The 16,390-nt window shown below is 43.6% G+C and overlaps 2 protein-coding genes across 2 annotated transcripts; one reads left to right on the forward strand and one right to left on the reverse strand.

Moving 5' to 3' along the window:
• The first annotated feature begins 9,230 nt into the window (after positions 1 to 9,230).
• Positions 9,231 to 12,875, forward strand: RPL7L1 (ribosomal protein L7 like 1). The gene is made up of 7 exons (XM_033061268.2): positions 9,231 to 9,276; positions 9,407 to 9,515; positions 10,680 to 10,843; positions 11,006 to 11,143; positions 11,328 to 11,437; positions 11,602 to 11,814; positions 12,054 to 12,875. The coding sequence occupies exons 1-6, from the start codon at positions 9,260 to 9,262 to the stop codon at positions 11,808 to 11,810; spliced, it is 747 nt and encodes a 248-aa protein (XP_032917159.1). The 5' UTR covers positions 9,231 to 9,259; the 3' UTR covers positions 11,811 to 11,814; positions 12,054 to 12,875.
• On the reverse strand, positions 12,060 to 15,440 carry MAD2L1 (mitotic arrest deficient 2 like 1). The gene is made up of 5 exons (XM_033061269.2): positions 15,350 to 15,440; positions 15,026 to 15,172; positions 14,782 to 14,902; positions 14,365 to 14,468; positions 12,060 to 13,886 (listed from the first exon to the last, which is right to left on the reverse strand). The coding sequence occupies exons 1-5, from the start codon at positions 15,429 to 15,431 to the stop codon at positions 13,714 to 13,716; spliced, it is 627 nt and encodes a 208-aa protein (XP_032917160.1). The 5' UTR covers positions 15,432 to 15,440; the 3' UTR covers positions 12,060 to 13,713.
• Positions 15,441 to 16,390: the final 950 nt, after the last annotated feature.

A 16,390-nucleotide genomic window follows, 5' to 3' on the forward strand; every position in this document is an offset into this window, starting at 1 on the left:
CAACAGTCCACAGGAGTGTGCTCTGACTTGAAATTCGGTTGCTGGGAAGAAGATGGATGGAGGAAGGGATGGAGGAACAAGCTGATCTGGGTCTTACTCTTACAGCCTTTAACTCCTGTGGGAAAAGCAGAGGAGGTGAAGCAGGTCTCCCTGCACCAGTCCAAGGGATTTGGATTGTATCACAGTGGGTGAATGACCATGGGCATCTTGTCTGTCAGGCACATTTTTCCCAACTTTTTCCAGGGGGGACATGAATGTCAGCACCATCCTGCCCTACCAAGAGGCACAGCTTCAAACTTGAGCATTGACTTTGAGGCCCTGTTCAAAAAACATTAAAAAAACTTGGGTAAGTGGAAGCAATTCCACTTCTGTTCTGTAAGCTCCTTGATCCAAAGACCCTGCAGAAATCTCAGTTATTGTTTGGTGTTGTTCTTCGGAGGACATGTGGGCAAAATGCTCTCAAACAGGAAGTTCTTTCATAGTTATCTTTGGAGCACCTCTAATCACATTACATCTTCTGTCTCTTCAAAGATTCCAGATGCCTCTCAGTTCATGCTTAATGTCTGGATATGTTTGTTATGTTGATGGCAATTTACCTGCAGAGCATAATGATGGCAAATTCCTAAATAAATTGCACAGAACTGGTCATCACAGGAGGTTTTTCCTCAGTTGCAAGTGAACCCTTGAGTCATTCAGAGAAGTGGAGACCTTGTCTGGGGAAAGAGAGCTCTTGTGACAGTGCTTATTTTGTTGCAAAGATTTCTTAAGTTGGTGCAGTAACATTTGGTAAGTGAAGATGCACTTCTAGGCCTGCTTCTTCCACATTTCCTCAGTCCCTTTTTGAATTTTGAGTCCCACTGTGGAAGCCAAGGTTCATTTTCATACTTGACAGGCTTCTGTGGTCATCTATTCCTTCTCTTGTTCTGCCTCCACAAGAACTGAAGGTTGTTTTCATCCATGTCAGTGTGAAAGTGTTTCAAAATCTCAAATAATAGGCTTGCTGTGCTGCTGTGCAAAGTGCAGACAGTTAAGCAATATTAAGCCATAATCCAGTTTTAATGAGACTGGAGGAAAAAGAATAGAGAAGCAACAAATATTTACCTTCTGTGTGCAATGCATTTGTTCATTACAGGCTGGGATTCACTGCCCACCTGTGGGGATGGGATCTTTGTGTTGATCATGGCATCACCTTTGTTGCATACAATTAGTTTAACACAAACCACAGCATCTATTGCCTTGTAAATCCTCTCCCAAGAAACTGCTTAATGCAGATTTCAGTGAAATCAAGAGACTAAGTTTCTCAAAAGTAGCATGTTTAAAACAATCAAAATGAAAAAAAGGGAAGATCACAAAGAATTATGAATATCCCAATAAGTAACAGCTTTTTAAGAGTGAATAATTTCCTAGGTAAGTAATGTATCTGTGGGAATATTTTTGCTTAAACATTTCAGCTTAAGCTTTTTTTTTTTGGTCAGTCCTAATAAAATGCTACTAATAAGTAAGTGTAACTTAAAAAGTTCATTTTTACAGAATTAGCATGGGCCTCCTGTTATGTTGGAAAGAACATGAGTTCATCTGAAATTAAGTTTTGGGCTAAAGGGCACATTTCTATTTTAGTTGTGCTTTAATTGCTTAATCTTAAATTAGTGTTATATAAACTAAGATTTAGCAGAGTTCTATTTTTTATCCCATTTTACAGTCAGCATAATAAAGATGCAGCACTTGAAGACAGAAAGTAACGAAATACACACTGTCAGAACAAGTGGCCAAAGCTGCAATTTCAGCTTAAAATGCACTTCTGGAAGGAAGGGGAGTTCTAAAGGAGTGCTGGAATTTCTGATTCAGTCTCTCCAGTCAATGCAGTGCAAAATCTCTGTGAAATGCTCCAATACCACAAATACAAAAATATAAGAAGCTAGTGGTGGTTTTTTAGGTACAAAAGTGTGCTGGCTTGCAATAGACTGATATTCTCATGCTCCATGTTTAATTTCTGCCCAATGCCAGCATTAGAACTGCAGGCATAAAATGAATTGCTAACAAACAAAACTGTGATATTTGCACCACTGGCAATTATTTTTCTCAATATATTCTGGGCATGTGTCTTCCAGAGGGCATGCTAAAGCAAGGAAAGAGATTTAGGAGATGGATGATAAATTTTAGAAGCCAAATAAGCATCTAAAACTTATTAGGATGGGTTAAGCTCAGGGGATCAGTACCTTAAGCACTAGATTTTAACAGAATTTGGAAGGAATGAAAGAGAATATTTCACACCTTAGGAGCAGCAGCCACAGAACCTATCAAACACACAAACAACAAAACAGATACTTCTATTCAAAACCAAGTTAAAAAAAGAACAGGAAGAATGTTTCCTGTTGCATGTATTTATGTGAAACACTAACAAGTGATCACTTAGGGAATAACGTGAGGAAAAGTTTTACTGGCAGATAGTGCAGTTTCCCAAAGGGCTGTGAGGTGTGACAGGGGTTATTAATGCCTCTGCTGCAGTAAGGGTGTGATATATTTGGAGAAGTCTGTGAAAGATGCACAGTTCTTGGTCAGGCTTCTTTGTAAAGAAACTTGTGTCATTAAAAGAGGGGCTGCAAGAAAGCACTGAGGAATTATAGTCGAGCTGAAGAGACTACACTAAGGTGAAAACAGACAAGTATCTCGGAAGCAGAGTGAAACTAAAACCAAGTTAATACCAGCAACAAGTGAGGCTAAAGCATGGCTGTGTGTGTTGTATGCTTGCTGTAACCCATCTGGGCTCTTCTCAGGAACAATCCGTGATCACACAGACCATATGTGCAGCAGCATCTCAGCTCAGCGAGCTGCTGGTTTGAGCTACTCATTTCCTTACAGTCACTGGGGCTAGTTGGAGCCAAAGTGGTATTAATTTTAATTAGGGTGAATGAAGAAAAAAAATATTTCCATTTGTTCCACTAAATCCCCCAAATTTCCCTTTTAGCTCCATATGGAAAACCTTACATTAATTTTCCAATTAATTTCTGTTTGTAGAAAGTGGTGGAAGTGGCCCGTGTGTGCTGGCAGAAGTGTCCACACCTCAAAGGTAGAAGTGATTATTCAGAAAGCAGCTTGTAGATGTGGAGCAGAGAGTCAGCAACAAAAAACCACACACCCAAGGGAGCACTTCCACAATGCAAATTCAGAAAAGCAAACCTTTAAAGTGATGTCAGGAATTCATGCGCTATTCATCATCTGAAGAATTTTTATTGAAACCATCTGGTGGGTGATCCATAATAATAATAATAAAACACCACTAAATCCAGGTGTCTTCAGATCATTACAAACAGATAACAGGGTTGAATTCCAGCAGTGCCTTCCAGGTTTTGAAGTATCCATGAAGCAATGACCTCCTTATTAAATCCTTATTAAATCCTTATCTGGATCCAAATGAAATACTGGGGCTACAGCACATCCCAGGCTATACAGGTCTGTGCTGCAATGCAGTCTGCAGTTCTTAGACCTCACTAGGATGTGGCAGGAATATTTCCTGTCCACTTTTTCCACACAGAAATCAGGGTACAAAGTGCTGGAGAGGAAGGTGCCAAGGCTTACCCTACCAGGAGCTGGAAACAACTGTGATAAATCCCTGGAGCTGAGCTCGGGATGGGCACCTTGTCCTGCCCCAGGTTCCTCCTGACACCAGAAGTGGGATCACATTGCAGCAGCGCATTTTGTCACTCCATTACACTGCACCTTGTTATCTCTGTGCTGAATCCTGCAGATAACGTGTTTTCATTGAAGCTTATCTCCCAGAAAGGGAGCCAGAGTGGAGGTGAAGAGAATGAGAGATGGAGAAGCCATCATTTCCCATTCTTTCTTCATATTAAAGTGTTTCTGAATAGAGATTTGAAGATTTGGGAAGGTAGTAAGTTTGAAAGTATTAATTTCCATCTCCTATCTAAAAGACTGTGAAGAATGACTTTTCTTTGACAGGGAGATACTGAAACCTGAGTTAAAGCAATTAAATTAAGCACTGTGAAAATACACAAAGCCTTTCTACATTGGCTATATGGGGAATTTAGGAACACTCTGAAACCACCTGAAATGAAAGCACCAGGATATACACAAAGTAGGTCAGGTTCTTCCCTTTGCTGCAGATTTAAAAGCCTTCTCTTCTTTGATAAAACCTACCTGCCTAATTAGCTCTGCCTTCTCTCATAGCACCAACTCTTACATTAGGCAATACTTTGACAAAATTGGTTTAAGGAAAAAAATAGCATGTGTTTGTCAGCATTTTTCAGCTACCACTGCAGTGTGTCAGTTGCCAAGGTGGGAGATACTGTTTTGAATTAACATTTTGGCAATTATTTGATCATTTTCCTGATTAACATTTGTTTGAAGCACACCTGCACTCAAGTGATTTCTTTCACTACTCGGTTTGTGTACAGACAGGAAGAAACTTATTCTTACTATAAAAAAATAGGAATAAAAGATGATTAATCTTTCACTTTTTCTGTACAATATATAAAAAATAATTTACAGTACAATTAATACGTGTATAGAAAATTGGAACTAGCAAGACAAGCTTGTTATCCTGCTGACTGGTTTAGAAAGAGGACCTGATTTTTCTTTAGGAGCTCTTCCTAAGGGAGTCTCTTGAGTCAGAAACTCTCTCAGATGTGAGAACACAGCATCTGATATAGAAAGGCCTTGATCCCACCAAGGGTTATGGAAAACCCTCAGGGAAGAATCAAGTCTTGCTGAGCACAGCACAGAGGAGCAGCACAGTTGCTTTGGATTTCTGTGGTTTATTCCTTTTGAGGCATTCCCCTTATCTCATACTCCTTTTTTTTTTCCAGGTGATGGAGTGCCCCTGCAGTCTCAGTCTGTCAGCTGATTGATCACTGTTACAACTGGGCAACAATGCTCCAAGCTGCTGGAACCAAGCAACTGGGCTTTGCTTGCTGCAGTTGCTCTCCACAGCTGTGCTCCAGGCAGTGCTACCTGGAGCTACACAGCTCCTGGGTTCCCTTCTCACTCATTCCACCTCTCCTCAGGTTTGTGGCAAATTTTCCTCATCCTTCTAGCTTTCAGACAGTGCTGATAATAGATCACTGTAGGAACAGGATGCATTTATCCAAAGCTCTTTAAAGACTGGAAAGGATGGACTTCAAAGGCTGGAAAATGGGACGCGGTGCAGGTGAATAGGGGAGAAGGGCTTGCATTCAGATTAAATGAGCCCTTCTGTATGCAGGCAAAGGAACTGACTTCTGTCTGCCTTTTCTAATGTTGTGCTATAATAGCAAGGACAAATATAAAATGGGATAGATCTCAGTTGAATGAAGGTTTAGAACTGAGCAGAAAGGCCAGATCCATTGGAGGGGGGTGGTGGGTGGGAATGTATGGCTGGAATGTGTAACTCCTCTGGTGGCTAAGAGGTCTGGGTCTTCAACACAAGTTCATGTGCTGAGAAAAAACACATTATTTGCTGTGAACCTGCTTCCTGCTTCCTTCATCTGAGGGTCCCTTCCTCTTATGCTGAAAGAAGAGGGAGCAATTATCCCAGCATTTATCATTTTACCGACTGTTTTATCTTCCCTCACCTTTCTCCCAGCTGGCAGGTCCAGTCTATGTAACTGCTCCACAGATGGAAACTATTCCTGTGTTTGATCTTCTTTCTCTGAACCTTTTCCAAGTCTGTCTTGGGGGAAGGTGGGTTGGAGGTATGGGATGGACAGATGGAAGAAAGATGACTGACCAAAGCTGGAGCATCCAAAATGTGGGCGTGAGAGGCTACACTGCAGAATCAGGTTCTGCTTTGTTCTTTAGCCCTTCTCTAATAATTTTCAATTACTATTCTGTTGTCCTAAGCATTAAGCTGATATTTTTATCTATGTCTAATAATTCCAAAATCCTACTCCCAAGCTTATTTCACCTTAAGCCCATCATTTAATATTAAAAAATGTGAATCATTGCTGCACTTTTATTTACAGATTTTTATCTGCTGTCTCACTGCCTTAGCACTCAGTCTTGTAACATTTTCTGCTGTGCCATGAGGAGGATCCTGCAATAACTTCCTCCATTCTTTTGTTTCTGCTGTGTGTAGGGGCACACCCCTTTTCTTGGGATAAAGCTACAGGTGACCATTTACATCTCTCGGGCTCTGTTTCCCTGCCTGCTGTTTCCTGGCCAAATACTGATTCTCTGTAGCTTTATCCTGACTGGGCAGTTGTCACTAATAAGAAGGCAAAATCAAATATTCCAATCAGGACTTTCCCTGCATAAATTAACAGGGAAAAAAGTGAAAAGACCTTTATAGCCCTATTGCACTGTCACAGCATTCAGGGCCACAGCTTCCTTCAGAGCTCAACCTTGCTACAAACCAGTGAAACTACTCTGCTGTGATTTTATATTAATTACTGCAGGACACTTCTCACTTATGATACTTCAATCCTTTTCTGATTCCTGTTTCTGCTGAAACAACTGCTGCCCTGGGCTTCCCTAGTCTCCCAAACTGAACTTGCAAAAGGATTTTATTTAGTTGTGTCAGTAACTAGAGCCATAAAATAAAAATAATTATATGCTTTTTTTTAAAAAAAAGTAAATGTTGTTGTCCACCACCCACCCCCATTGTATCAGAATCACTGATGTTTAGGACAGACAGCATTATCTGTCTATACAAAGCATCTCCTATTGAGTTGTCTACACTGACATGATAAACTTCCTAATTAGGTTATTCCATTCCACCTCTTTTTATGGCTCCCCAGTCTGTAGTATTTTTATGAATAGTTTATGCTGTGGTGTACTTATTAATATGCTTCCACAACCTAAATGGCATAATTATCTCAAAGGTTCAATTAAAAAGTAATCTAGTAGGAGGTAGGATTCCCAATTACTGAGTGTGGGAAAGACTCCTATTCTGTTCTCACTGTCTTTCATCTCAGATATAATTGAATTGGTCTTTCTCCCAAATAAAATGCAGCTTTTCATCCCTGTGGAAGAAGGAGAGAGGTCATGGAGACCTGTGGAGACCACATATAATGATGTCTATTTTTACCTCCACTTCTCTTTAAAGATACAATTAAATTTGTTGTACACTCAAATTGCAGCCACTATGAGCACTCTCTTACAGACAAGACAGAAAAATAAATTATTTTCACTGCTGTTTATTGTAATTGAAAAACAGTTTGAATGCTATTTCAGGATCATTAGCCAGGCCTTCACAAGTGCATTAGAAGTAAAACAAAATCAATTTACATTTTAATTCTTACAAATGTTTCACTTTGGAAACTTGTAAATAGGTACCACCACTCATTTAGAAAGTGTCAGAACATTCTGACAGAGATAAATCTGTAATTTAATATTCCTAACTTAAAACTCCAGATGTAATTTCCAGGGACAATAATTGCGAATAGTGCCAGGGCTTTATTAGCAGTCTGCTTTTCTTCCAGTGAATTACTCACAATAGTTATTGTCAAATCAAGCTTTTGAAACTGGAATATTTTCCATTAATGCTGACAAATTAGTGGCACTAAAGAATGAATTGTTTACTCCACTCAGGTTTTTTTTCCAGGGAGACACAAAGACAAGTTTTATGTTTTAGCCTTTTCAATTTGACATATCATGTGCCACTGACTGAGGGTACACACATGCATTAGTCTCATCCATGTGTCTTCATTATACCCAGATTGCTCCTTTTGCAGGGAATGTGCAGCATTTCTGACAAAAATGCCCATCTTAGGGAAGCTTATTTTGAAAAGAATAAACCTATCCAATGTGGTTTCCAAAAAAATTTATATGAAATATAAATCTATCTCCATATGATTGCTATTTTCATGAAAGCAAGTCTTGGATCACCCAGCTTTTCTCTCTATTAATTATTGGTTTCAGTGTGTATACGGAGTAGTTCCTGGGCATCTTTCCAAACTGTATAAACTTTTTCCTTAAAAGACCTGAAAATAGGCATAATTTAGGATAACAAGGTACTTTCATTATTAAAATATTCTCAAGATTAGATCATTGGTGAAATAAACATCATTTAATTCTTTGTCTCTTTTTATAAGGAATTTATTACAGACAGATTTCAGACTGGGGCATAGTTCAGTGATGAGTGATGGACTTCAAGCCCTTTTGCTGTTGTGAGACTGCACACAGCGTCAATAAAGACTTTGTGGGATTTGAAATTAATTTAATGGGGTTTTGTACTCATGGAATGAGAAAACAAGGCAAGACGTTTAATGGACTTGTGACATCCCACCTCATTTCCTGACTTGGCTTTTGGAATCAGAGCCCTAAAATTTTGTGTGCCGGAGTTTGGAGTGCTGAAGGCCGGTTACAACAGGTTGCTGTCCAGGAAAGTGGGAACACTTTTCTTGGGTATCCCTGCAAACAGGGACATTGGAATATCCATTCCTTAACACAGTGTGACTACTGGTTTAAGTTTAAAGAGTCAGTTTAGGAATGCTGCTGTGCTGGGAGACATTTCATAGCAACAGCGCCTCAAATATTTACTTTCTTATTGTTTCCTTGCTGTTAATAATGGGATGCCCAAGAGTTTCCCTCCTGCTAAACAAAGCACGTTTATTTGTAGATTTAAATGGGTCACTTTCTCTGTTGTGAGTTACCAGAGATTGCAGATATTTTTGTAAGAGTGAAATTTGTGCAGCTATGGAAAAAGTTTCAGATTATTTATAAGTTTGTTGCTTTGTGTCTCATATCCAAAAAATGGGGAGTTGGGTTTGCTCACTGAGGGCTGTGTTCTTCGTGGCATTTGGGATCGAGTTCCTAACTACAGATTTTCGTGTTTTAGGTGTGGAAACACGAGTGGGCTCATTCAGAGCACTGAAAAGGTTTGCAGCACCACCGAGGCGAGCAGCCAGACCCGGGCACACCGAACCTCCCAGCAAGGCTGGAGCTCCCCGCTCCTGAGAGGACACTGCGGTCAGTGTGCAAGACAATTATCTCAGAGTGTAAATGAGAATGAAAATTTCACATCCCTCCGTCCTCCATCCTGCACGGCGGAGCGGAGGGAGCTCACCAGGAACACAACCCAGCACCATCCCACCGAGTGCTCTGGCACCACCTGCGGGTGACGCGGCTGTCGCACCGCGTGTCCCCGTGCCCGAGTGCAGGGCTGGCCCCTGGGCAATTCCGGCCCCTTGCCCTGCGGCCAGGCCCTTCCCGGCGCTCTCGATCCCTGGGAATGGGAGCGGGGCTGAGGGGCAGCCCCCGGGGCTGAGGGGGAGCGGCCGCGGCCCCGCCTCACCCCGCGCATGCGCGGCGCTGGCCTGGCAAGATGGCGGAGCTGGAGGAGTGAGTGGGGCCTGGAGGGGGGACGGAGGGAATGCGGGATCCGCCGCCATCCGCGGGCTGGGGGCGGCCCGGGGGGGTCGGGATGTGACCGGGGTGTGACCGGGATGTTACCGTGATGTCCTGCCCGCAGGCCGAAGCGGCGGATCCCGCTGGTGCCCGAGAACTTGCTGAAGAAGAGGAAGGCGTACTTGGCCATCAAGGCCACCCAGGCCAAGCAGGCGCTGCTCAACAAGCGCAAGGTACGGAGGGTCCCGGCAGAGCCTGGTCCTCGTCCAACGGAGGGAATCGCAATTCCTTGAAATTCTTAGGCAATGAGCGGTCGGGCCCCTAAGTCAGGGGGTGCCGGAGCGCCGCGGGTGGGCCGGGATCACATTCGGGGTTCCCAGGGGAGCTTGAGTCCCTCAACATCTTCTCCGTGTGTCTCTGAGCCTTGTAAAGAGGACAGAATTTTACAGGTTAATACACCGGAGCAGAAGTATATGGAAGACTGTGAGTTGTTCCTGTTGGATCAGTGGTGTTTGCAGCCACATGTGGGAATCCGCAGCGCTGCTGAGTTGTCTCTGCTGCCCTGGGATTTCTCTGAAAGCACCTTTGTGTTGTAGCCCTGCAGTGGGAACCGTGCTTTTCTGAGGGTGCATTCAGAGTTTATTTATCTGTTAGAGCAGCACAGGTCATGGTGAAGCCTTTTCCTGCATGTGCAGCGTTAGGTTCTTTAGTTTGAAACGGCCTGCTAATGTAAACAGTAGAGTATCTTAAATATAATTGTGTAATACTGTGCATTTTCAAGTCCTATTAATTTGAGAAAATGCTATGACTTGGTGGATGTACTCATTCCTAAGCTCAGGAGAGGCATTTAAACATCTGTTTAATTTGAAAAAGGAGCTTTACATTTTCTAGTAATGATGAAAAGACATTTTATCAGGTGAGCCAGGTATTCTCTGTTTAAATTAGCAATACTTAGTAGTTCCTTGAATGTTTGAATTTTTTTTTTTACATGTATGCCTGTATAGAAAATGACTTTAAAGGAGGGTAATTGTCAGTCACACTAGAGTATTGCTGTAGCATCTGTTTTGCCACATGTGGTTTCTGGCCTTCCCAGCCATTGCTGAGTTATGTATGTAGCTGTGCCTAGGAGTGTCTTGTGTCTTGCTCCATTTTCCCTGATTTCTATTTTTCCTGGGGAAAAACTCTTTGTTCGCTGTTCATAAGTAATAGTTGTGTGTAAATTCATGTGTTGTCCCTCAGTTCTGCCTCCCTTGGGCTTAGATAATCAAATTTATTTTCTTACTGCATTCCAAAGCTGAAAGAACATTGTTCTCTACTTCTGCATTTCATTTGGCCTTTCAGATTACACCCCTGAGACTGTTGGGATGGGTGACACTTTGTTTTCCTTTGGTCTGTAGCAGCAGAAGGGGAAACAGATCCAGTTCAGGCGCCTGGAGACCTTTGTTCGGGATTCATGGCGCAAGCGCCGGGATGACACCCGGCTGAGGCGCATGGAGCAGAGACCTGGGCAGGCAGCAGCACCTCAGGAGAGCAAACTGGCCTTCGTTGTGAGGATTGTGGAGTAAGAACCTTCCCCTGCTCCTTCCCTTAGTGCTGCTCCCCTGTGTTGTGTCATTCCTACGCCGAGGCAGTGGGATCAGCCCAGACGTTTCTCCTTGCAGTGATCTGAGACCTTTTGTTCTATCAGAGAAGTGTGGTTACTAATAGATGCTGTTTCCCTCAGCATTAAGGGAGTGACTAAGAGGGTGAAGAGAGTGATTGAGCTGCTGAGGCTGAAGAAGAATTACACCGGGGTATTTGTGAAGCTGAGCCCGCTGGCGCTGAAGATGCTGCGGATCGTGGAGCCTTACGTGGCGTGGGGGTACGTACCCCTCGCGTGGCTGGGGGTCATTGCATTCTCCAGCTACTGTCATACATCCATTTCTTCTCCAGTAATGGTCACAATTGGTTACTTTACCCTTTACCACCTCTGCACGAGGCAGTGGGATGGGGCTTCCTCTGCATCATGTCTCTCTGTTACAGAATCTGATTTTTTTTCTGTACAGACAGCCTAATCTGAAATCTGTACGAGAACTCATCCTGAAGCGGGGCCAAGCCAAGATCAAGAAGAAGAGGGTGCCTCTGACAGATAACATACTGATAGAGGAACATTTAGGTAAGGAAGAGGGTGAGAAAACTGAGGAAAGAGCTAGGTGTTGAGAGTTTAGTCTGATCTGTAAGGGTGAGGAGAGACAAAATCTTGCCAAACTGGAAAACTGGCAGTTCTGGAGCAGTGTGACGACAGTTGGACATCTCTTCTTTTTTTTTAATCTTGTGCAGGGGGCTGTGGTATCATTTGCCTGGAAGACCTTATTCATGAAATCTACACAACTGGGAAGTATTTCAAAAGAGTCACCAGCTTCCTGTGGCCATTCCATCTGTCGGTGGCTCGCCACGCGTCGCGGAACAGGGTGGGATTCCTCAAGGAGATGGGCAAGCCTGGCTTCAGAGGTGATGCCATCAACCAGCTCATCCGGCAGCTCAACTAGCCAGGTGAGCAGTGCCTGCTGGGGCAGTTCTGAGCCTTACCCTTCATTCCCTTTCCTAAGGACAGCAGACTGCCCTTGGAGATGGAGAGGGGCTCCCTTGGTTTTGATCACTCTACAAAGTGATAGTAGGGGAAACTAATGAATTAGTGTGGGAATCAGCACATGCTGTTGGACACCTCCATGAAGTCTTGGTTCCTGGGAGATTAGTATGACTTACTTTCAATTTTCTTTCCTTTTCTGCAGGGTCTCTATGAAAAATTCAGGATTGTAACTTGTTCCTTTTCACATGTACCTTCCATGGACATTGTCTACATGCAACGATCTATATGCAACTTCTCTTGACTGCTGGTGCCTCTATAAAAGAAGAAATACAGAGATGATGATGGAGATGGACTTCGGGCTGGCCCTTCTTAAAGAAGAAGATGAATGCTGTTTGGTACAAGAATGAGCTTCTTGGAGCAATTTGACTTCGGCATCTCTGTAAAATAAGTGTTTTTTATGCTCACTACTGCAGACTGCACTCTTGGAAGTGCACCTGTTTCTAGTGCAGTCACAATTGTGCTGACAGGCCAAAGAAAACACCACGGTATTCTGTTACTGCAGCACAAGCTCCAGCAGTGAATAATAGAACTTTTAAAGTACCTAGATTGTATTTATTTTTTAAAAAAATACGGGGTTTTTCCTCCTGCTTTTAAGAGGATTGTCTTTTTTTTTACTTCTGCTAGATTGGGACTGCTGGAGAGGATTATTTCCTGGAAACAGGAAAGCCCAAAAAAGGTTGTAATACAGTTGTGTGGGGTGGGGTATATGTAATGGATGTTTTTTAAAAAGACTTCTGAAATTATATTGCTATAGCAGAAAGTACTCCATCACTGGAAGAGTGGAAAAAACAGCTAAACACTGTGCCTGGAATGAATTTAGTCAGGGAAGTGAACAAGACCATGAAAGAGTCTGAAAGTTCCAGAGTTTTAAATCCCTAATTTCTTCTACTACAGAAATGGGTAAGAACAGATGAAGAGTTCAGTGCTGTTTAATAAATATGAAAGGCACTGTCCTTAGTCTTTAGTTCACTGTGACTGTTTAAATTATTTGAAGACCTGGGTGGGGGCAAACTGTTAATCCATGAATGGATTTCATATGGACTCCACACCACTTGGAGACTCAGGAAGGAAGAAGCTGAGTAACGACATGGAGGATGCCTTTAGGGTGGTACTTGTGTGACAGCTGTAAACTAGGATGTAGCATTCATAAAACCATCTGAAAGAGGAAGGACTGCAGACTCAGGATTAGAGAACACTGTAAAACTCAAAGCTTTATTCTGTAAAACAAGAATACAAACATAGAAATGCTGGACAGACACTACAGACACACACAGACCAACTCTGTCCCTAGAACGAGAGCCCAGCGGTCATTAAAATACCAGGCCTCCTGTATTTACAGATTTCCTGATAAGCTGAGGTACAATAATTGCTTGGTTGATTGATTTTAGGGTTATTTCTGGTAATAAAACAGCCCAGGCTTTTAACATGAGAACTGGCACACTAGGAATGAGATTATTGTAGTTGCTACAGAGAACCTAAGACTGATAACAGAAGGCAGTTTCCAAATAATTTTAACACAATTGTAGCAGCTAATCCTAGACTTGGGCAGTATTTCTAGCAGAGGCAGTGGTTTAACACACCATTAGTTTAGCTCATACAGTAAAGTAAGAATTGAACTATGACCATGAATACCTTTTTAAAGTCTCTTATGATGCCAAGCTTAGTCTAGTGTCACATTATCACAGACAGGCACATCGTGTCATACTTCATGAAGAGGAGAGTAATGTGTTCATGGCTTAGCTGCATGATGAACAGAAACTATACAAGGTGATATTTACACACACAAAACTTCTCCCTGTATCTTAGGAAGCAGAATCCTTCTTGTAAGCCACTGTGGTGTTGACTTTGTGGATTGTGGTGGTGAAGGAACGCAGCCGCACCTCTTCTGAATTGGCTATGAACTGTGGTCCTGACTCTTCCCACTTCTCTGGCACTGCCAGATCTTTATCTGTGTATATCAGCAAGTCAAAGGCACCTGGGAGCAAGGGAGAACAAATCACCATTAAGGAGATGGCAGGTTTGAACTGCATCTTCTAGAATGTGAGACAAGGACCAAGGTTTTCAGAAGTTACACTGATAATAATGTGAAAAAAAAAATAGTTAAAATAAGTTACATTCATGAGAGGCCATTTAAGTTTTCTCAAGTGTCATAATTATTTTTTTAACATGTTACAATGCTGATAACACCACTTGTATAACACTTCATATTAATAAGTTGTTCATTAGAACTTGCATTCCTTAGGGCATACATACTCATTTCTTCTAATTTGTTAAGCCAGCCCAAGTTCTATCCTGATCTCAGTCTAACAAAGCGCTGTGTCACAAACGTGATGGTACACAATGTGTAATAATTAAAACAGCCTCAGAAAACCAGAAAATGCTTTCTAAGGATGGAAAGTTACTGAGGTTTTTCAACAGTGTTTGATTCCTTTAGTGCAGTTTGGAACACTCACAGGCAGATTCCAGGAGTGGCAGGAAGGTTACTGTGGCAGTTATTTGTCTGATGACAGAGCGAATTTCATCCTGAATTGCCTTCTGCGATTTCTCTCGTGGTCCCCTGGAAAAGAAAACTGGTAAGAGAAAAAACTTCTACTGTGCTGCATTTCCTCTAAATACAGTTCTCTTTAAGCTCTGGTAGACTGTTTGCTACAGTACTTTTAGAGTAGTAATGACACTTTTAGGTCCTTAGAAAAGTAAAAAGTGACAGCTGGTCTCCCTGTATTGTTTCTGTCTGTGTGTTCACTACTTTGCAAACAGAGGGCAGGGCACCGAGAAAAATTTGAAGGAACAAGTCTGTGGCATTGATCCTGTTCCTGCAGGATCCTATTCAGCATAGGGAAGAGGGGGAGAGGAGGGACCGCAGCACTCACTCGTCATCCTTTGCAGTTTTGTCGCACTCGATGTCGAACTGCCACCGCTCCAGGACCTCGCCGCTCTCGATGCTGGAGATGACCACCACCAGGCGCTGCACGATGCACTTGTACAGCCACTCTGTAAGAAACCACGGCAGGCGCTTAGAGCAGGGACAGGGCAGGAGCGAGGGAAGGACACGGCAGGGACAGGGCACGGAGGGAGGAAAGGACACGGCAGGGACAGGGCACGGAGGGCGCGCACCTTTCATCTGCTCCGTCACGTTGTTGAGGTAGTTGGTCAGCTCGGGGTCCGTGGTGACCAGCAGGGTGAGCCCGTATTTCTGCACACGGGTGAAGGTCTCCGGGGGATAGATGCCCCGCTGGTACAAGATGCTGTTGATTCCATAGGCTGCACGATTTAGACGGAGAGGGAAAGGGATGTGTACCACACCTCCCCCACGCCCCAGCCGGCGGCCATGTCGCCCCACAAGACGCGGCCTCCCGCCCCCTCACCTTCCCTCCCACCCTCCTCCTCTCCCTCCCTCTGTCGCAGCGCGGTCCCCGATGCCCCTCTCGGCTCCCTCACAGAAGAACTCGGCGACGAGCTCGGCGCTGCCGCGCAGGGTGATGCCCTGGTGCTCCCGGCCGAGCTGCTGCTGCGCCGCCATGGCCGCCGCTTCCCCGCCGCCCGTTTCGAATCCGGCCCCGCCCCCGCCGGGCCCGCCCCTTCCGCGCGCGGCCGCGCTGAGGGGAGCGCGCGCCCCCTCAGGCAGCGCCACCGGCTTGTCCCTGTGGGAATGGCGATTCCCTGTTATCCATGGAAAACGGGCTGCAGCCGGCGGGATGCCGTGGCTGCCCGGTTGGAAAGGAAAGGTTTTTCCCCCGTGTTCAGCTCCCCGTTCGGTGCCGGTGCGCCTGAGGAGCTCTGCCATGGGAATGCTGTGGCGAGTTGCGTTTCGGAGTTTGCCTTGATGTATTCCGCCTTATGAACCTAAAAATGGTATTTGTCAGGTACGAATTGAACAAACACTTCATATATGATTTATTAGCGGCCTTCATGGTGTAAGTCATACAATAGCTGTTTGAAATAAAAATCCTTTCCTGCGAGCACTGCGAGGAGGCAGCTGAGGAGGAGGTGGGGAAGCAGAACAAACATATTTTCCTTCAGTCCATAAAAAATAAAATAAAAAAAGGGTTAAGAGGCATTTGGGTTGTTGGGCTGCGTTGGTGAAGGGAATTTGGTGCTTGGTCAAACAGCTTCAGTCCTGTTACTGCAGGGAGACCGAGGGAGATGCAGCCAGCAGTGGAGGAAGCTCTTGCAGAGGTTAACAGGTAAGAGAGAATGAACAAAACCAGTAAATATAGCTGAAATATAGTAATAATATGAAGAGGAAAAGTTACGGTCTGCTGGGATAGTAGCAAGGTGGCCAGATAATTAGCTGATAAAATCAATTATGGGCAAGAAAATGAAAATTAATGGATTTGCTGAGCACAGAAGAGCTGCAAATCGAATTATTCCCTGAATGTGATTTTTCCAAAGCATTAGCTGATATTATCATCTAAGGCATACCTATGTTACGTACCCATATTGCCCTTGAATGAAACAAATTGAACAGTCTTAAAATGA

This window comes from Catharus ustulatus, chromosome 5 (genome assembly GCF_009819885.2).
Source record: "Catharus ustulatus isolate bCatUst1 chromosome 5, bCatUst1.pri.v2, whole genome shotgun sequence".
NCBI classification, from domain to species: Eukaryota; Metazoa; Chordata; class Aves; order Passeriformes; family Turdidae; genus Catharus; species Catharus ustulatus.